The sequence below is a fragment of the Lampetra planeri genome, unplaced genomic scaffold, assembly GCF_965212315.1.
Source record: "Lampetra planeri unplaced genomic scaffold, kcLamPlan1.2.h2 scaffold_211, whole genome shotgun sequence".
In the NCBI taxonomy this organism is placed as follows: Eukaryota; Metazoa; Chordata; class Hyperoartia; order Petromyzontiformes; family Petromyzontidae; genus Lampetra; species Lampetra planeri.
Genome location: NW_027614872.1, coordinates 56846 through 78968, shown reverse-complemented (window position 1 = coordinate 78968; position 22123 = coordinate 56846). Strand labels below are relative to the sequence as shown.

The 22123-nt window shown below is 46.8% G+C and overlaps 1 protein-coding gene across 1 annotated transcript in view; it reads right to left on the bottom strand.

Moving 5' to 3' along the window:
- LOC144740396 (myosin-11-like) overlaps positions 1-16944 on the bottom strand; it is a 60825-nt gene extending 43881 nt beyond the window's left edge. The window contains exons 1-2 of the mRNA XM_078623247.1: positions 16154-16944; positions 14319-14509 (exon numbers count right to left, since the gene is read on the bottom strand). Coding sequence (XP_078479373.1) covers positions 14319-14509; positions 16154-16430 — 468 coding nt within the window. The 5' untranslated portion in view covers positions 16431-16944. The remainder of the gene's footprint in view (positions 1-14318; positions 14510-16153) is intronic.
- Positions 16945-22123: the final 5179 nt, after the last annotated feature.

The following is a 22123-nucleotide window of genomic DNA, read 5'->3' as shown; positions in this document are numbered from 1 at the left end:
GTAGAAGGGAAGTAATAAAATAATAAAAATAAAACATAATAAAATACAATTCTCACGACGTTTCGGCCACAACGCAAGCAGCCGTCCTCAGGTGAAGACGGCTGCTTGCGTTGTGGCCGAAACGTCGTGAGAATTATTTTATTTCGATTTAAAGCTTTCGTGACTGCAGGGATTCATCTTCTTGGTTCTTTCGGTAAAGTCACGTAGAAGGAAAATAAAAATGTTTTATTTTTATTATTTTATTATTTTCCTTCTACGTGACTTTACCGAAAGAACCAAGAAGAATTATTTGATTGTTTTATTTTTATTATTGTATTACTTCCCTTCTACGTGACTTTACCGAAAGAACCAAGAAGAATTATTTGATTGTTTTATTTTTATTATTGTATTACTTCCCTTCTACGTGACTTTACCGAAAGAACCAAGAAGACGTTGAAACACTATCACCCCCCCCCCGTTGCCCTTACTGGGCGGGCATTTGTGAAAAGAAAAAAAAAGCTTCATAGCTCATCGGATTCCTCCTGCAAGTTGTCCAAATAAATATTCCGACTAGGTGTTTACGCGGGTGGCGAGCTGGTGACCAATTAGGGCGCGTGACCCATCATATGATTGTGGCATTTAAAACTACGCGCTCCATTCTGAAGCTCTTTTGGTAAATATTTGGCGTTGAGGCCGTGGGTGGAAGGGAGGGAGGGTGCGGTGGTGGGGGGTGGGGGGTGGGGGGTGGGGGGCAGAGTGATGGTTTGGGTTTGTGAGTTGTACGCTTAATAGAATCGTAAGTTATACGATTATTATAATAATAATAATCTCTTTCTAGATTTGAAGCTTTCGTGACTGCAAGGATTCATATTCTTAGGTTTTTTTCGGTAAAGTCACGTAGGTAAAAAATTAAAATTAATAAAAGTTAAATAAAAATAAAATAAAAATCACGACGTTTCGGAGGCAACACAAGCTTCCGTCTTCAGGTGGAACCGTCACAGCACGATTGCTGTATCAAGTAAAAAATTTAAATAAATAAAAATAAAATAAAAATCACTACGTTTCGGAGGCAACACAAGCTTCCGTCTTCAGGTGGAACCGTCACAGCACGATTGCTGTATCAAGTAAAAAATTTAAATAAATAAAAATAAAATAAATATCACGACGTTTCGGACGCAACACAAGCTTCCGTCTTCAGGTGGAACCGTCACAGCCACGACAGCTGTATCAAGTAAAAAATTAAAATAAATAAAAATAAAATAAAAATCACGACGTTTCGGAGGCAACACAAGCTTCCGTCTTCAGGTGGAACCGTCACAGCACGATTGCTGCATCAAGTAAATGATAAATTCCAAGAAAATAGTCCTTGTATATATACTGGTTGAGGGTGGGAGGAGCCATATATACAAGGACGGTTTTCTTGAAATTTCTCGGACAAAGACGGTGGAGGTCACCGCATCATCATCATCATCGCCGCGTGGCGCTTTAAAACGTGCTTTCACGGCCGTCTGGAACGTTCTGCCCTTCCGATGTTAGGAAGCCAACTGGGAGCTCTGCAACTTTTAAATCATCATCATCTAGATGGACAAACTCATTTCTTTACAACTGCTTTTTCTTGTGTTTAGTTTGACGCTCTTCCCCCGCACCTCCGATGCTAAAAAGAAGTTCAACACGCGTACCTACACAGTACACGCCATTGGCATGGTTTGTATTATTATCACTACAATACCAACAGCTGTCTCTTTCTTTTTCCCATCGCAGAGCAGCAACAACGAGTTCAGGACTCGTGCTGTTAAATGTATTCCCTCTTCCTCCTCCTCGATCTTCCAAGTTTAGTTTATTTTTTATCGCCACGATTGCTCCCCTATCGGTTGTCACGTCGTCATGACCCCCCCCCCCCCCCAAAACAAAAAATAAAAATGTACACCATTGGAACCTCATTTGCCAGTAAAAATATGATAATTGTTTGTTTACCCTTCTATCTGGCAACAAAACTGACACCTTTTTACAAGGAGTCATGTTTGCATAGACCACAATACCTGCAGTCATAATGCAAACAAAAAACATAACTCTGATAATATATGTACTGTCCTTGAAGTTGATTGGTCCACACCCGAGACAGCTTTCCTTAGAGCCTAGTCTCACATGGTGTTGGACCAGATGACGCCAAAAGGTGCACAACTCAAAGACAATGCACCATCAGAGTATGAGAGCTCGGGGATAAGCATTTACACTATGGGAACCTCATTTGCCAGTAAAAATATGATAATTGGTTTTTTACCCTTCTATCTGGCAACAAAACTGACACCTTTTTACAAGGAGTCATTTTTGCATAGACCACAATACCTGCGGTCGTAATGCAAACAAAACACACAACTCTGATAATGTATGCACTGTCCTTGAAGTTGATTGGTCCACACCCGAGACAGCTTTCCTTAGAGCCTAGTCTCACATGGTGTTGGCGTCATCTGGTCCAGATGACGCCAAAATTTAAAATTAATAAAAGTAAAATAAAAATAAAATAAAAATCACGACGTTTCGGAGGCAACACAAGCTTCCGTCTTCAGGTGGAACCGTCACAGCACGATTGCTGCATCAAGTAAAAAAATAAAATAAATAAAAATAAAATAAAAATCACGACGTTTCGGAGGCAACACAAGCTTCCGTCTTCAGGTGGAACCGTCACAGCACGATTGCTGTATCAAGTAAAACATTTAAATAAATAAAAATAAAATAAAAATCACGACGTTTCGGAGGCAACACAAGCTTCCGTCTTCAGGTGGAACCGTCACAGCACGATTGCTGTATCAAGTAAAAAATTTAAATAAATAAAAATAAAATAAAAATCACTACGTTTCGGAGGCAACACAAGCTTCCGTCTTCAGGTGGAACCGTCACAGCACGATTGCTGTATCAAGTAAAAAATTTAAATAAATAAAAATAAAATAAATATCACGACGTTTCGGAGGCAACACAAGCTTCCGTCTTCAGGTGGAACCGTCACAGCACGATTGCTGTATCAAGTAAAAAATTTAAATAAATAAAAATAAAATAAAAATCACGACGTTTCGGAGGCAACACAAGCTTCCGTCTTCAGGTGGAACCGTCACAGCACGATTGCTGCATAAAGTAAAAAATTTAAATAAATAAAAATAAAATAAAAATCACGACGTTTCGGAGGCAACACAAGCTTCCGTCTTCAGGTGGAACCGTCACAGCACGATAGCTGTATCAAGTGAATGATGAATTCCAATAAAACAGTCCTTGTATATATACTGGTTGAGGGTGGGAGGAGCCATATATACAAGGACGGTTTTCTTGAAATTTCTCGGACAAAGACGGTGGAGGTCACCGCATCATCATCATCATCGCCGCGTGGCGCTTTAAAACGTGCTTTCACGGCCGTCTGGAACGTTCTGCCCTTCCGATGTTAGGAAGCCAACTGGGAGCTCTGCCACTTTTAAATCATCATCATCTAGATGGACAAACTCATTTCTTTACAACTGCTTTTTCTTGTGTTTAGTTTGACGCTCTTCCCCCGCACCTCCGATGCTAAAAAGAAGTTCAACACGCGTACCTACACAGTACACGCCATTGGCATGGTTTGTATTATTATCACTACAATACCAACAGCTGTCTCTTTCTTTTTCCCATCGCAGAGCAGCAACAACGAGTTCAGGACTCGTGCTGTTAAATGTATTCCCTCTTCCTCCTCCTCCTCGATCTTCCAAGTTTAGTTTATTTTTTATCGCCACGATTGCTCCCCTATCGGTTGTCACGTCGTCATGACCCCCCCCCCCCCCCCAAAACAAAAAATAAAAATTTACACCATTGGAACCTCATTTGCCAGTAAAAATATGATAATTGTTTGTTTACCCTTCTATCTGGCAACAAAACTGACACCTTTTTACAAGGAGTCATGTTTGCATAGACCGCAATACCTGCAGTCATAATGCAAACAAAAGACAGAACTCTGATAATGTGCACTGTCCTTGAAGTTGATTGGTCCACACCCGAGACAGCGTTCCTTAGAGCCTAGTCTCACATGGTGTTGGACCAAATGACGCCAAAAGGCGCACAACTCAAAGACAATGCACCATCAGAGTATGAGAGCTTGGGGTGAGCATTTACACCATTGGAACCTCATTTGCCAGTAACAAAATATGATAATTGTTTTATTACCCTTCTATCTGGCAACAAAACTGACACCTTTTTACGAGGAGTCATGTTTGCATAGACCGCAATACCTGCAGTCATAATGCAAACAAAAAAACATAACTCTGATAATGTATGTGCACTGTCCTTGAAGTTGATTGGTCCACACCCGAGACAGCTTTTCTTAGAGCCTAGTCTCACATGGTGTTGGCGTCATCTGGTCCAACACCATGTGAGACTAGGCTCTAAGGAAAGCTGTCTCGGGTGTGGACCAATCAACTTCAAGGACAGTGCATACATTATCAGAGTTGTGTTTTTTGTTTGCATTATGACTGCAGGTATTGCGGTCTATGCAAACATGACTCCTCGTAAAAAGGTGTCAGTTTTGTTGCCAGATAGAAGGGTAAAAAACCAATTATCATAATAAAAATGTATTCGTCCGGGAAACTCTCGCACAGAGGTCCGCAAGACCTCCCTCCCTCCGTCGGCTGACTTAGAGAAACGTCCCGCGGAAGTGGACATCGCGAAGAGAGCTACATCTGAGAGATCCCGTCGAGAGAGTGAGAGAGATGGGAGGGGGGGGGGGGAGAGACAAATTCAACTCAATCGAACTTTTGTTTTATTAATCTACCCACGTGACTTTACCGAAAGAACCAAAGAGTATGGATTCCCGCAGTCACGAAAGCTTCAAATCAAGATTCAATCGAACTCTTGAAACTGCACTTTCCTCGCCCGCTCTTCCGCGTCAAAGGGACGTTCAGCACACGCCAGCCATACACTCGCGTTTTTAGTTGTCAGAGCTGGAATTTAACCAAGTTAAATATAAAACCAAAATAGTATGGGACTGCATTTCGTGAGACCATCAATATCACTGCGCTAGAGCACCCGGCGAATCGCAACTCAGAGTCTATGCAAGTCTCTGGGTCTCTAAGTCTACGGGGTCACGATGTGAGTCCGTGGGTCTCTTTGTGAGCCTATGGGTCTCTATGTGAGTCTATGTGTCTCTATGTGAGTCTATGGGTCTCTAAGGGAAACTATGGCATCTATGTGATTATATATGTCTCTATGTGAGTCTATGGGTCTCTATCTTAGTCTATGAGTCTCTATGTGAGTCTGTGGGTCTCTATGTGATTCTATGGCATATATGTGATTACATAGGTCTCTATGTGAGTCTATGGGTCTCTATCTTAGTCTATGAGTCTCTATGTGAGTCTGTGGGTCTCTATGTGATTCTATGGCATATATGTGATTACATAGGTCTCTATGTGAGTCTATGGGTCTCTATCTTAGTCTGAGTCTCTATGTGAGTCTGTGGGTCTCTATCTAAGTCTATAGGTGTCTATCTAAGTTCACGGGGTGTCTATGTGAGTCTGTGGGTCTCTATCTAAGTATATGCGTCTTTAAGTCTACGGGATCTGTATGTGAGTCTGTGGGTCTCTATGTGAGTCTATTAGTCTCTATGTGAGTGTATGCGAATTTATGTGAGTCTGTTTGTATCTATGTAAGTCTATGGGTCTCTATCTAAGTATGCGGGGTCTCTGTGTGAGTTTATGTGTCTATATGTGATTCTATTGGTCTCTATGTGATTCTATTGGTCTCTATGTGAGTCTATGGGTCTCTATGTGAGTCTATGCGTCTCTATGTGAGTTTGTGTGTATCTATGTAAGTCTATGGAGGGCTGGGGTTTAAATGCAGGGCTGCAGTTTAAATGCAGGATTGGGGTTTAAATGCAGGACTGGGGTTTAAATGCAGGATTGGGGTTTAAATTCAGGACTGGGGTTTAAATGCAGGACTTGGGGTTTAAATGCAGGACTGGGGTTTAAATGCAGGACTGGGGTTTAAATGCAGGACTGGGGTTTAAATGCAGGACTGGGGTTTAAATGCAGGACTGGGGTTTAAATGCAGGACTGGGGTTTAAATGCAGGATTGGGGTTTAAATGCAGGACTGGGGTTTAAATGCAGGACTGGGGTTTAAATGCAGGACTGGGGTTTAAATGCAGGATTGGGGTTTAAATGCAGGACTGGGGTTTAAATGCAGGACTGGGGTTTAAATTCGGGACTGGGGTTTAAATGCAGGACTTGGGGTTTAAATGCAGGACTGGGGTTTAAATGCGTGACTGGGGTTTAAATGCAGGACTTGGGGTTTAAATGCAGGACTGGGGTTTAAATGCAGGATTGGGGTTTAAATGCAAGACTGGGGTTTAAATGCAGGACTGGGGTTTAAATTCAGGACTGGGGTTTAAATGCAGGACTTGGGGTTTAAATGCAGGACTGGGGTTTAAATGCAGGACTGATGTTTAAATGCAGGATTAGGGTTTAAATGCAGGATTAGGGTTTCAATGCAGGACTGGGGTTTAAATGCAGGATTGGGGTTTAAATTCAGGACTGGGGTTTAAATTCAGGACTGGGGTTTAAATGCAGGATTGGGGTTTAAATGCAGGATTGGGGTTTAAATTCAGGATTGGGGTTTAAATGCAGGATTGGGGTTTAAATTCAGGACTGGGGTTTAAATGCAGGACTTGGGGTTTAAATGCAGGATTGGGGTTTAAATTCAGGACTGGGGTTTAAATGCAGGACTGGGGTTTAAATGCAGGACTGGGGTTTAAATGCAGGACTGATGTTTAAATGCAGGACTGATGTTTAAATGCAGGATTAGGGTTTAAATGCAGGACTGGGGTTTAAATGCAGGACTGGGGTTTAAATGCAGGACTGATGTTTAAATGCAGGATTAGGGTTTAAATGCAGGATTAGGGTTTCAATGCCGGACTGGGGTTTAAATGCAGGATTGGGGTTTAAATTCAGGACTGGGGTTTAAATTCAGGACTGGGTTTAAATGCAGGATTGGGGTTTAAATGCAGGATTGGGGTTTAAATTCAGGATTGGGGTTTAAATGCAGGACTTGGGGTTTAAATGCAGGACTGGGGTTTAAATGCAGGACTGATGTTTAAATGCAGGATTAGGGTTTAAATGCAGGATTAGGGTTTCAATGCAGGACTGGGGTTTAAATGCAGGATTGGGGTTTAAATTCAGGACTGGGGTTTAAATTCAGGACTGGGGTTTAAATGCAGGATTGGGGTTTAAATGCAGGATTGGGGTTTAAATTCAGGATTGGGGTTTAAATGCAGGATTGGGGTTTAAATTCAGGACTGGGGTTTAAATGCAGGACTTGGGGTTTAAATGCAGGATTGGGGTTTAAATGCAGGACTGGGGTTTAAATGCAGGACTGGGGTTTAAATTCAGGATTGGGGTTTAAATGCAGGACTGGGGTTTAAATGCAGGACTGGGGTTTAAATGCAGGATTAGGGTTTAAATGCAGGACTGGGGTTTAAATGCAGGATTGGGGTTTAAATGCAGGACTGGGGTTTAAATGCAGGACTGGGGTTTAAGTGCAGGATTGGGGTTTAAATGCAGGACTGGGGTTTAAATGCAGGACTGGGGTTTAAATGCAGGATTGGGGTGCAGTGGTTAGCGCTACGCCACGCTACGAACCCCGGCCACCCGAGTTCGATTCCCGCTCACGGCCACCAACGCCAGCGACGAGAATTATCTAAACTGGTCCTGGGCCTCCCCTAGGTCGACTCAGCCTCGCTGGGTGCGGTGCGTGGTGAAGGTCGCCACTAGGGAGACAAAGGCGGCGCGTGCGTGGTTGCCGGCCTTCATCGGTTAACTACCCGCTAACAGCGCTTGCAGTCTGTGACAGACTCTACGGGGGTTCTAGATTTGAAGCTTTCGTGACTGCAAGGATTCATACTCTTAGGTTGTTTCGGTAAAGTCACGTAGGTAAAATTTTTTAAAATTAATCAAAGTAAAATAACACAAATTAAAAAATTCACGACGTTTCGGAAGCAACACTCTACGGGGGGTTTGTGTCTTTTGGAAGGGGGCTGACGGGGGGAGGGGTGCAGAGGGGAGGGGGAGCGGGAGGAAGAAGAGGAGGAGGAGGCAGAACGTTATTTTGTGTTATTTTTTAAAAACTCCGGACCAAATTTGACGTCATTGAGATTAGAAACCCCCCGCTCAAGAAGAAAAAAAAATCGGACCGTGCAACGCGCTTGCTGCTTCGTGTCCTTGTAGGGAGATTCTCTGTCTCTCACCGCTTCAGCTCCTTCGAGCACCCCCCCCCCCAACCCTCCTCCACCACCACCACCCCCTGCTCCCCCCCCTACAAAGATAAAGATCCCCCGTATAGCCTTAACAGACTGTAGGGGCAAGTGCTGTTAGTGAGCACCTATGAAGGCCGGCACGGCACACGAGAGGGTGAGTGGCCAGCACCACGCCCGACCGCCTTTGTCTCCCCAGTGGCGATGTTTACACACCGTACCAGGGTACTCATTTGAGGCTGAGTCAACCTAGGGGAGTCCCAGGACCGGTTCAGATAATCGTCACTGGTCTTAGCCGTGAACCGAACCCGGGTCGCCAGGTTCATAGCGCAGCGCGCTAACCGCTACACCACCGCTCCCCCCCCCCCCTACACACACAACCGCACATCCACACGCATCCGCCTTTTGCGGTATTTCTCCGAGTTCACGACCCGGTGGACTTGCGCGTGTGTAGTTTTTGACATCGTTATTATTTAACAAATTATTATTTTTGGATGGGGGGGGGGGGTCCGATGTTTCAACCCGACCCCCCCCCCCTCCACCTGCCCTGTTTCTCTTCTCTCACCCACCAGAGGACCCGGTTGCGTTATTTCATTATTTCCGTGGCGGTGATGGTGATGACGATCGTTATTTTTCTATTTCTTTACAACCCCCTTTTCTTGTCACGTGTTTTTTTTTCTCTCTTTTTTCTTTTCGTGCCGATTAGCAAATTGCTCCCATTCGTGCGAAAATCCGTCCGCCGGGTTCCCAAGCCACGCCTGCGTTGAGCGGACTTGCCGATCAGCGGTACCAGCGGTGTCAAGATCGCCCCCCCCCCGTAGGAGGAGGCTCGTGAAGGATGCTGCCCGATGCTGCTGCTGCTGCTGCTGGGTCAGTTGGAGGGAAGTCCGCACATTCGTATTCTTCGGTTTTGTCGGTAAAGTCACGTAGGTAAAAAAATGTAAAATTAATAAAAGTTAAATAAAAATAAAATAAAAATCACGACGTTTCGGAGGCAACACAAGCTTCCGTCTTCAGGTGGAACCGTCACAGCCACGACAGCTGTATCAAGTCCGCACCTCCAGCCAACGACGGAGGGCGGAGGAGCGACGCTCACAACAACGAGCGCCGGGTGGCTAAAGCACGGAGAGTTGGCACAGTAGGGGGGCACGGGAGGTGCATCGGCCACTCGTCTCAGTCAGTCGACCCGTGGCACCTGCGGGATCTGCCCCGTGACCTCCTCCTGCCAGCGGGCGATCGACGCTTCACGTGGCCTCAACGTGCACCTAGCCTGGCACGAGCGCTGTTGTGACGTGAACCGCCACTCGGCGGCGAGTGGCGGCTGCTTGTTGTTGTTGACATTGTTGTTGTTGTTGTCATTGTTGTTGTTGTGCGCTGCTCGCTAGATGTTTCACAAAGACACACAAGGTGTCCCCCTACTGTTATTCCATACATCAAAGACAAAGATCCCCCGTGTAGCCTTAACAGACTGTTGGGGCAAGTGCTGTTAGCGAGTAGCACAACCTATGAAGGCCGAAACGACACACGAGGGGGTGGGTGGCCAGCACCAAGCCCGGCCGCCTTTGTCTCCCCAGTGACGATGTTTACTACACACCGCAACAGGTCCTCATTTGTGGACGGCTGCTTGCGTTGTGGCCGAAACGTCGTGATAATTATTTTGTCATGTTTTATTTTTATCATTTTATTATTTCCATTCTACGTGACTTTACCGAAAGAACCAAGAAGAAGGTAGGGCACTGATAAGGGGTTGACAAGGTGTGGGGTTATCTCGCGGGGTTCGTCGCGTTAGTGCGCTAACCACTGCACCACCGCTCCCCCTCCCTCCCTTCCACCCTCCCACCCTCACATTATCTCCCCGTCCGATAGTTTTACGAGGGGTTCTGTCAACAAAGCTCGCCTATTATGGCCCTGAGTTCGTGTGTCGGGGTATTGCTCTTGCGTGTTCGGGAGGCCACGTGGTGGTGGTCTTCCCCGTGGGTTTAACACGTAGCAGGCTTTCGCGACCAATATTGTTCATAATCAACGATTTTTGGGTTTAGATCGCGTTATTTATAAATGTGTCGTAACCCTCCACCACCCGACACGGCCAATCAGTAAAAAAAAAAGTGTCACGTTGACAAAAGACAAATAGTTCACTGCTTTAGCCCACCGGTGTGTTGAAGCGTGAAACCACAACATTTACAATTTGAGTAGTACGACGTTTCGCTGGTAATTGCATCCAGCATCATCGGGCAATTCGCCAGAATGGTGGGTGTAGAGGGGAGCGTTTTTCCGTCACAGTTCCTATGATCACTGTTTCATTGCTTTTATGGCTTTATTTTGGTGATTTCGAAAAGTGTATTTGTTTGGCCATGTTTGTTTGTTGTAGTACAGAGTTAGACTGATGGCCTTAATCTAAGTTGTCTTGTGGTTGTTGTTGTTGTTTGACTTGCATCCCACTGGGATGTTTGCACACAGCGTTGGTGTACACGGTACTTTTTCTGCAATATTTTGCTGTCTTTTCTTGGATTTTCTGTTTGCGCTTAGTCACATAGTCACTTTAAGATGTTTTTTTGTTCATGTTTTAGTTTTTTGTTTGTTGCGGTTGCACCCGATTCAAGAGCCGAATGGCTCACAGGGCTATACCTAATACTTGAACTTGAACTTGCCCGACGGGACAGATCGTAGCTCGCGAGCCTAACACTCACTGCCGATGAGACTCCCTTCACCCCCACCCCCGCACAACCAGAATCTCGACAATCTCTGCGCCGTATCGGGGCTGCGCGAAGCCGCCCGCCTGACGGAGCGAAACGGGACGCGTTCGGCTTTATAGGCGGAGGCAGACACAGCGGGAAGTTTCTGCTTGGCACGAGTCGCGATGTTTCCCTCGATATCCGCGGGTGTTCGGTTTGGCACCAGTCGCGCTGTTTCCCTCGATATCCGCGGGTGTTCGGTTCGTGCGAACGTCACTGCTGCCTTGTGCTGCCGAGCCAATACTACGCGCAACTCACTCTACGCGGTTTGAATTCGGTATACAGTGATCCCTCGTTTATCGCGGTTAATGGGGGCCGGAACCCCTTGCGATAGCTGAAAATCCGCGAAGTAGGATTGGCCCCCCTAGGAATTTCCGTCTATGTGTGTGTGGGTACCAGAATGTTTAAAATATGTATATTTATACTTTATATATTTTACTTAAATCTATTTAATTACAAAACCTTAATATTATACATTCACTCTCTCTCTCTCTCTCATACGATACGTATTATGGTGTTCTACAATCACCAATGACAGTAGTATCTTGAGACTTGACTCCAGTAATGACGACGACGACGATGACACTGACGATGACAATGACGACGATGACAGACCTGTGTGCAGTTCGATGAATGTGATGATGAATGATGATGATGATGATGGTGTTACTGCACAGGTATAATGAGGCCTTTAAATCAGTTCGAAAAATCCGCGATGCACTGAGGCCGCGAAACTTGAACCGCGAAGTGGCGAGGGATTACTGTATGTGCCTCTAGGCAGGCAAGCCGTCTCACGCACAGAGATACGCGCATCGAGATACGTACACGTATAGATACGTGTTTTTTTTACAATTTACACTCTTTTTAAATCCTTTATATTAAGTTCGCTTGCTTGCTTGCTTAGGACCGTGCAAATCTTTCGGTCGTTTTTTAACCCACTTCCCGTGATCCAATCGAGCTGACGTTTTCCACACAGACTCGTTGTGCGTGACAATTAATTTTCGTGAAAATTTTTGTTCCAAAATGTTACACTTTATAGGACAAAAATATTATATTTAATTACCAATTGCTTAATGGTGCAATGCAATCATCTGACCCATAGGTGGCAGCCATCTCAAGCCAGAGGACGAGAGGACTCTAGCCGCCACGCATATAAAGGATTTAGAGTGAAAAACTTTGTTTTTACGGGTTATACTTGTTTACCAGGTAAGGCGCACTGAGCTCTTTCTCTGATGCGAACCTGGTCAACCCAAATGATAGTTCAACGAAGTGTCTTATCATCTTTCTAGATTTGAAGCTTTCGTGACTGCAAGGATTCATATTCTTAGGTTCTTTCGGTAAAGTCACGTAGGTAAAAAAAAATTAATGAAAGTAAAATAAAAATAAAAAAAAAACGTCGTGATTTTTACTTCATTTTTATTTTACTTTTATTAATTGTAATGTTTTACCTACGTGACTTTACCGAAAAAAACTAAGAATATTCCTTATCATCGTCTGCGATGTGTGGACATTGGGACCTTATGGCGCTACCATAGTGTCCCCGGCTCTCGCACAATGTCCGTGATGAAGTCGTTTTTAGTCTGTTGATGGTGAGCGACGTGGCAATCGACTCATCTCGAGGGAGCTGTACACTTTCGATTTAAAGCTTCTTTCGTGACTGCAGGGATTCATCTTCTTGGTTCTTTCGGTAAAGTCGTCACGTAGAAGGGAAATAATAAAATAATAAAAATAAAACATAATAAAATAATTCTCACGACGTTTCAGACGCTGTCTTTCTGACAGCCCTGTTCTTCACCTGAGGACGGCTGCTTGCGTTGTGGCCGAAACGTCGTGAGAATTGTATTTTATGAAGTTTTATTTTTATTATTGTATTATTTCCCTTCTACGTGACTTTACCGAAAGAACCAAGAAAATGAATCCCTGCAGTCACGAAAGCTTTAAATCGAAATTTGATGTCGGATTGATTGGTACCCCAGTCGCGGAGTTATGTAACACCCGTTGAGAAAAAAAGTGTCCCAGAAATAAAAAAATATTTAATTGCCTCGGCCAGTTTTGCATTATTTGGCACCCCGGGGTACCGCCATGAGGATCAATTACAGCAGCCAAATAATTCCCAACTCGCGACGTTGATTCTAAATGTGGGAGGGGAAAACCGGAGGACCCGGAGAAAAATCCACGCGACCACGGGGAGATAGAGAGAGAGAGATGCAAACTCCACATCTACAGCAGGCATTAGGGTCGGGATCAAACCCCACGACCTCCTGTACACCAGGCGAGGTAGTTAACATCTCCTAGCCACCGTGATGATGATGAGAGAGAGAGACACGCAAACTCCAAATATACAGCAGGCGTCAGGTTCGAGATCGAACCCATGATCTCCTGTATACCAGGCGAGGTAGTTAACATCTCCTAGCCACCGTGATGATGATGAGAGAGAGAGACACGCAAACTCTAAGAATACAGCAGCAGGCGTCAGGGTCGTTATCAAACCCACGACATCCTGAATGCCAGGCGAGGTAGTTAACATCTCTGAGCCACCAACACCTCCTCTACCACCACCATCTCTACCGACACAACCACTTCTACCATCACCATCACCACCACCTCCACCACAAACTTAACCACCACCACAAACTCCACCATCACCACAACCACAAACTGCCCCACTACCACCACAAACTCAACCACCGCCACAAACTCCATTACAACAACCACCACCACCGCCATCACCACCACAATCTCTACTACAACCACCACCACAAACTGCCCCACCACCACCACCACCACAAACTCAACCACCACAACAACCACCACCACAAACTGCCTCACCACCACTACAAACTCAACCACCACCACCACCGACGCCACCACCACCAGAATCTCCACAACAACAACCACCACCACAATCTCCACTACAACAACCACCACCGCCACCTCCACCGCCACAAACTCAACCATCACCACCGCCACCGCCACCAGAATCTCCACCACAACAACCACCACCACAATCTCCACTACAACCACCACCACAATCTCCACTACAACAACAACCACCACCACCACAACAACCACCGCCACCGCCACCACCACAAACTGCCCCACCACCACCACAAACTGCCCCACCACCGCCGCCACAAACGCAACCACCACCACCACAATCTCCACTACAACAACCACCACCACCACAACAACCACCACCACCGCCACCACCACCGCCACAAACTGCCCCACCACCGCCACAAACTGCCCCACCACCACCAGAATCTCCATAACAACAACCACCACCACCACCACCACAACCACCGCCACCACCGCCACCACCACCGACCCGCCGTCCGGGGCCTGCACTCACGTAGATGAGCCCCGAGTAGTAGCGGTCCTTGAGGTTGTGCAGCACCGACGCCTCGTTGAGGCACGTGAGCTCCGCCATGTCCTCCACCTTGGAGAACTTGGGCGGGTTCATCTTCTGGACATCTCCCTGGCTCACGGTGATCTTCTTGCTGCTCTCCACTAGCTCCACCAGCACCTCGTCACCCTTTTCCTCTGCGGGGGGCAAACACGCGGAATGGATTTACTCCGACGGCGGACGGGATTTCGGATCGAGGGCTGGTTTTTTAAAAATCCTTTAGGTTAAGTTCGCTCGCTCGCTCGCTTGCTTGCGCGCTTAGGACCGTGCAAATCTTTCGGTCGTTTTTTTAACCCACTTCCCGTGATCCAATCGAGCTGACATTTTGCACACAGACTCGTTGTGCGTGACAATGCATTTTTGTGAAAATTTTTGTTCCAAATTTTTACACTGTTTAGCGAATGCTTTTAAAATATTTATTTACCAATTGGTTAATGCTGGCACACAATCATCTGACCCATAGGTGGCAGCCATCTCAAGCCAGAGGACGAGAGGACTCTAGCCGCCCCGATGCCACGCATATAAAGGATTTATAGTGAAAAACTTTGTTTTTACGGGTTAATTTTTTTTTACTGGAAATGTTTTTTTTTTTTCAAACGAAACTTTTTTTTTTTACATTTAAAAAAAAATCAGTTAAGGCCCCAAACTTAGTTTTGTAGGTCTTTTTTTTTAAGAAGCGATCTGACCATCTTCATCATTGGACCTCCTTTGCTAGTACCAAAATATAATAATAGGGTTTTCTTATTCATATTCTTAGGTTTTTTTCGGTAAAGTCACGTAGGTAAAAAAATTTAAGAACCAAAGAGTCGGTATTAATTTACTTTTCAGAAGCGACCTGGCCACAAATCATCGCTCAACAAAGCGGCTTATCCCGTGGAAATGTTCTAGCAAGCGAAGTCATCTAAATCACATCAGTGGGCGTTGCTAAATGTGGATGAGCTACTCTGTAGACCTGTCATTTAATGATGGTCAGATATAATAATAATTCTGGCAACAAAACTGAAACCTTTTTTTACAAGAATTCATGTCTCGTCTCAAGACGAGGCACAAAAGAAAGCTGTCTCTGGTGGTGGACCAATCAGCTTCAAGGACAATGCAAATATTATCAGAGCGTGTTTTTTGTTTGCATTTTGAGCGCAAGTATGGTGGTTAATGCAGACATGAATCCTGGTAAAAATGTTTCAGTTTTGTTGCCAGAGAAAAGGGGAAAACCCCCTATTATTAGATCTGACCATCATTAAATGACAGGTCTACGGAGTGGCTCATCACCCACCCTACCCACTCACCCCACCAACCCCATCCACCCCCACCCATCCACCAAACCCCACCCACCCCACCCACCACCCTCACCCCACTCACCCCATCCCCTACCTACCCCACTCACCCCACTCACCATCACCCAACCCATCCACCAAACCCCACCTACCCAACTCATCCCACTCACCCCACCCACCCCATCCACCCCACTCACCCCATCCACCCCACCAACCCCACTTACCCCACCAACCCACCCCACCCCACCCACCCCACCCACCCACTCACCCCATCCACCCCACTCACCCACCCACCCCAACCACCAACCCACCCCACCCACTCACCCCACCAACCCACCCCACTCACCTCACCCACCCCACCCACCCCACTCACCCCAAACACCTACCCACCCCACCCCACCCACCCCACCCACCCCCCCACCCACCCACCCACCCCACCCCACCCACCCACTCACCCACCCACCCCACTCACCCCACCCACCCACCCCACCCCACCCACCCCCGCACCTTTGACGCTGGCCGCCTCGAACCCATGCTTCTCGGAGGGCACCCACACGAGCCGCTTGGCGCTCCAGTCGGCCTGCGCCGCGGGGTTATTCACGGCGCCCTTGTCCACGAACAGGTACTGCTCAGCCTCCACGTCCACCGACGACGCCTTGGCAGGGGGGGTCACCGCTGGGGCAGCAGCCGCTGGAGCAGCCGCCGACTTGGTGACGGTTGGAGTGGCCGTGACACGACCCGGTGCCACCTTGCCCGGTGGCTGTGACCGCATTGGGCCCGGCATGGTGCTGCTGCTGATGCTGGAGCTGATGTAGCTGTTGCTGTAGCTGCTGCTGCTGCTGTAGCTGCTGTAGCTGCTGCTGTAGCTGCTGTAGTTGCTGCTGCTGTAGCTGTAGTAGCTGCTGCTGCTGCTGATGTAGTTGCTGCTGCTGTAGCTGCTGTAGCTGTAGTTGATGATGCTGCTGCTGTAGTTGCTGCTGCTGCTGATGTAGTTGCTGCTGCTGTAGCTGCTGCTGCTGCTGTAGCTGCTGCTGCTGCTGTAGTTGCTGCTGCTGTAGCTGCTGCTGCTGTAGAAGCTGCTGCTGCTGTAGAAGCTGCTGCTGCTGTAGCTGCTGCTGCTGCTGCTGCAGCTGCTGCGGCTGCTGTAGCTGCTGCTACTGCTGGAGCTGCTGCTGCTACTGCTGTAGCTGCTGTAGTTGCTGCTGCTGCTGTAGCCGCTGCTGCTGCTGGTGAAGTAGTAGCTGGTGCCACTGGATGTGTCGCTTGAAGTCTTCGTGGGAGTCGCTTGGCAATTCCCGAGGCTGGCGACAGACAGGGGACACCGTGTTGATTAGCGCGGTTGGCTACGTACGGTGCGAAAGAAGTTCAACGCACATACATGCACGACGGCAAATGACGAGTGATTCGAATTCCGTGCGTTGTGGGTAACCTACGTTGCGCGCACGTCAAAAGGCAATTATTGTCCACATGGCGTCTGACTGTCTTAACACAGAGACCCATAGACTCACACAGAGACACAGACTCACACAGAGACCCATAGACTCACACAGAGACCCATAGACTCACACAGAGACTCATAGACTCGCACAGAGACTCATAGACTCACACAGAGACCCATAGACTTACACAGAGACCCATAGACTCGCACAGAGACTCATAGACTCACACAGAGACCCATAGACTCGCACAGAGACTCATAGACTCACACAGAGACCCATAGACTTACACAGAGACCCATAGACTCGCACGGAGACCCATAAACTCACACAGAGACCCATAGACTCACACAGAGACCCATAGACTCACACAGAGACCCATAGACTTACACAGAGACCCATAGACTCACACAAAGACCCATAGCCTCACATAGAGACCCATAGACTCACACAGAGACCCATAGACTCATACAGAGACCCATAGACTTACACAGAGTCCCATAGACTCACACAAAGACCCATAGACTCACACAGAGACCCATAGACTTACATAAAACCCACAGACTCACACAGAGACCCATAGACTCGCACGGAGACCCATAGACTCACACAGAGACCCATAGACTCACACAGAGACCCATAGACTTACACAGAGACCCATAGACTCACACAGAGACCCATAGCCTCACATAGAGACCCATAGACTCACACAGAGACCCATAGACTCATACAGAGACCCATAGACTTACACAAAGACCCATAGACTCACACAGAGACCCATAGACTTACATAAAACCCACAGACTCACACAGAGACCCATAGACTTACACAGAGACCCAAAGACTTACATAGACTGAGTTGTGATTAAACTGTCTCGGTCCGGTCACCAAAAACTTGCACGCGAATTTACCCCCCCCCCCCACTCTCGCCCACCTTCACATAAAATTAGATGCTTCATTTAACTTTGGCTGAGTTCCAGCTCTGAGCCTTGTGGAACGGTGAGCTGATCGTCATGTGACGAACCCTCAACGCAGGGCACATCAAAGCCGTTCGCTTAATGTGGATAACGAGCTCGATTTGAAGTGGACCCTCAGCAGTATTTGCTGAGACGTGATTTTTATCAGACGCATGATGATACACTACTAGCGGCGGAGTTACGCTCTCTCCTGCCTCTCCCCTCTCATCTCACTCCACTCCCCTCCACGCACTCTCCTGCCTCTCCCCTCACATCTCACTCCACTCCCCTCCACGCACTCTCCTACCTTTCCCCTCTCATCTCACTCCACTCCCTTCCACGCACTCTCCTACCTCTCCCCTACCTCTCCCAAACAAAAACCGGCACCATAAGTTCAACTCCCACTCACGGCCAACATCAGGGGCGATTCACTTAACCAGTCCTGGCGCTCCCCTAGGTCGACTCAGCCTCAACGGATCACCTTTGGGCGTCCCCCCCCCCCCCCAAAAAAAAACCTTCCACGCTGGGGAGACAAAGGCGGTCGGGCGCCGTTGTGGCCACACCAGCCCTTCGCGCACTACTTTAAATAGGCGCTCGCTAACAGCACTTGTGTGGGCTACACAACGAATCATCATTTATTTGTGGGCCGCTGTTTCGCGCGTGCCTTGCGACTGGCATCATCAGAAAGGATTTTTTTTAAAAGCTGTGAACTAATTATTTCATCTTCTTGGTTCTTTCGGTAAAGTCACGTGGAAGGGAAATAATAAAATAATAAAAATAAAACATAATAAAATAATTCTCACGACGTTTCGGCCACAACGCAAGCAGCCGTCCCCAGGTGAAAAACAGGTCTGTAGGAAAGACAGACCTGTTCTTCACCTGAGGACGGCTACTTGCGTTATGGCCGAAACGTCGTGAGAATTATTTTATAATGTTTTATTTTTATTATTTTATTATTTCCCTTCTACGTGACTTTACCGAAAGAACCAAGAAGATGAATCCCTGCAGTCACGAAAGCTTTAAATCGAAATTTAATTATTTTATTTTCCTGCCAGGTAAGGGCCCACTGCTCAGGCTACGATGGCCGATTTGCTTTTCAGAAGCGACCTGGACATCACGAATGACAGCTCAATGGAAGTGGCCTCATCGTCAAACGTGGGGAAATTCACGGCAGCGAAATAACTCTCAAGCGCTTGTTTATACATTTGCGGAGGGGATCAAAAGCGGAGGACCCGGAGAAAAATCCACGCGACCACGCTGAAGAGAGAGAGAGACGCACATTTTAAATATACAGCAGCAGGCGTCAGGTTCGGGATCGAACCCACGACCTCCTGTACACCAGGCGAGGTAGTTAACATCTCCTAGCCACCGTGATGATGATGATGATGAGAGAGACACGCAAACCCCAAATATACAGCAGGCGTCAGGGTTTTGGATCGAACCCACGACCTCCTGTACACCAGGCGAGGTAGTCAACATCTCCTAGCCACCGTGGCATCCGCGTGATCAGCAGTGACAAACGTGAAACTAAAATTGAAAAGTGTGCAGAGAGGCCTGGAGAGATGCATGCTGGGAAGAACATTGCGAGACACACAGCGAGATGGGAACACGTGGACGAGAGAACATGAACCGTATTCTTAGGTTTTTTCGGTAAAGTCACGTAGGTAAAAAATTAAAATTAAAATTAATAAAAGTTAAATAAAAAGTAAAATAAAAAATAAATGATACAGCTATCGTGCTGTGACGGTTCCACCTGAAGACGGAAGCTTGTGTTGCCTCCGAAACGTCGTGATTTTTATTTTATTTTTTATTTTACTTTTATTAATTTTAATTGTAATGTTTTACCTACGTGACTTTACCGAAAAAACCTAAGAATATGAATCCTTGCAGTCACGAAAGCTTCAAATCTAGAACATGAACCGATTAGAGGCATTCATCTCCATCCAGCAGGGGACAGACCACGACGCCTCTGCTAACAGCATGGAGACATGCCACGCTTTGATTTTAATTGAGATGCAAAGAGAGAGAAAGAAACGCGTGGATGAGAGAACACGCGCAGGTCATAGCCATCGTTCATCTCCATCCAGGAGCGGCTAGATCGTGGTGATCGTGATAAAATTATAATGGAGGTGAGGGGGGGTGGAGGGGAAGATTCACGCTTGGATTTAGACCAAGAAACAAAAGAGAGAGAGTGGATTATAATTTTTTTTCAAATTTGAATTTCGATATTCTTAGTTTTTTTCGGTAAAGTCACGTAGGTAAAAAAATGCAAATTAATAAAAGTAAAATAAAACAAAATAAAAAATTCACGACGTTTCGGAAGCAACACAAGCCTTCCCGTCTTTCAGGTGGAACCGTCACAGCCACGACGGCTGTATCAAGCAGAGGTGTGGACTCGAGTCATGTGACTTGGACTCGAGTCAGACTCGAGTCATGAATTTGATGACTTGCGACTCGACTTGGACTTGCATAACAATGACTTTGTCCCACCTATGAGATGTGGACTCGAGTCATGTGACTTGGACTCGAGTCAGTCTCGAGTCATGAATTTGATGACTTGCGACTCGACTTGGACTTGCATAACAATGACTTTGTCCCACCTATGAGATGTGGACTCGAGTCATGTGACTTGGACTCGAGTCAGACTCGAGTCATGAATTTGATGACTTGCGACTCGACTTGGACTTGCATAACAATGACTTTGTCCCACCTATGAGATGTGGACTCGAGTCATGTGACTTGGACTCGAGTCAGACTCGAGTCATGAATTTGATGACTTGCGACTCGACTTGGACTTGCATAACAATGACTTTGTCCCACCTATGAGATGTGGACTCGAGTCATGTGACTTGGACTCGAGTCAGACTCGAGTCTTGAATTTGATGACTTGCGACTCGACTTGGACTTGCATAACAATGACTTTGTCCCACCTATGAGATGTGGACTCGAGTCATGTGACTTGGACTCGAGTCAGACTCGAGTCATGAATTTGATGACTTGCGACTCGACTTGGACTTGCATAACAATGACTTTGTCCCACCTATGAGATGTGGACTCGAGTCATGTGACTTGGACTCGAGTCAGACTCGAGTCATGAATTTGATGACTTGCGACTCGACTTGGACTTGCATAACAATGACTTTGTCCCACCTATGAGATGTGGACTCGAGTCATGTGACTTGGACTCGAGTCAGACTCGAGTCATGAATTTGATGACTTGCGACTCGACTTGGACTTGCATAACAATGACTTTGTCCCACCTCTGGTATCAAGTAAATGAGAGACCGCAAGAATTACCACCCCGTGTATATCTAATGGTTGAGTTGGCAACACGTGGACGCGTGCCACGTGTTGCGCCAGCGCGCGCGACACTGCTGCCTCAGAGGCGATGGGGATGGCGATGGGATTAAGACCCCCCCCCCCCCTCTCTCCCCCCCCCCCCCACCACCGATTGTTTAAACAATTGCTGCGCCTGGAGATGGAGTCGAAACGTCGGCCGTCGGTTCGCAAAGTCCAGCGGTGCTACTCAAAACAAACAAAAAAAGATTACAGCCATTGTAGCAGCAGTAGCAGTATCAGCAGTAGTAGCAGCAGTAGTAGCAGCAACAGCAACATCAGCAGCAGCTGTAGCAGCAGCAGCAACAGCAGCAGGAGCATCATCAGCAGCAGTAGCAACAACATCAGCTGCAGCAACAGCAGCAGCATCATCAGCAGCAGCGCCAGCAGCAGTAGCAGCATCGCTTCATTAAAAACATGTTAAAGCGCTAGACATTTCGATAGCGTACGGCAAAAAAACCGGTAACCGTTATTTAACCGGGGTTCCTGTTCCTTACGCGTTGGCGGTGAACGCAACGACAAAGCCCCCCCGCCCCCCGCGATAAACAAATCCGGACGATCTTCTTGGTTCTTTCGGTAAAGTGACGTAGAAGGGAAATAATAAAATAATAGAAATAAAATATAAAACCAGATCTGTCTGGTTTTCACCTGAGGACGGCTGCTTGCGTTGTGGCCGAAACGTCGTGAGAATTATTTTATTATGTTTTATTTGTATTATTTTATTATTTCCCTTCTACGTGACTTTACCGA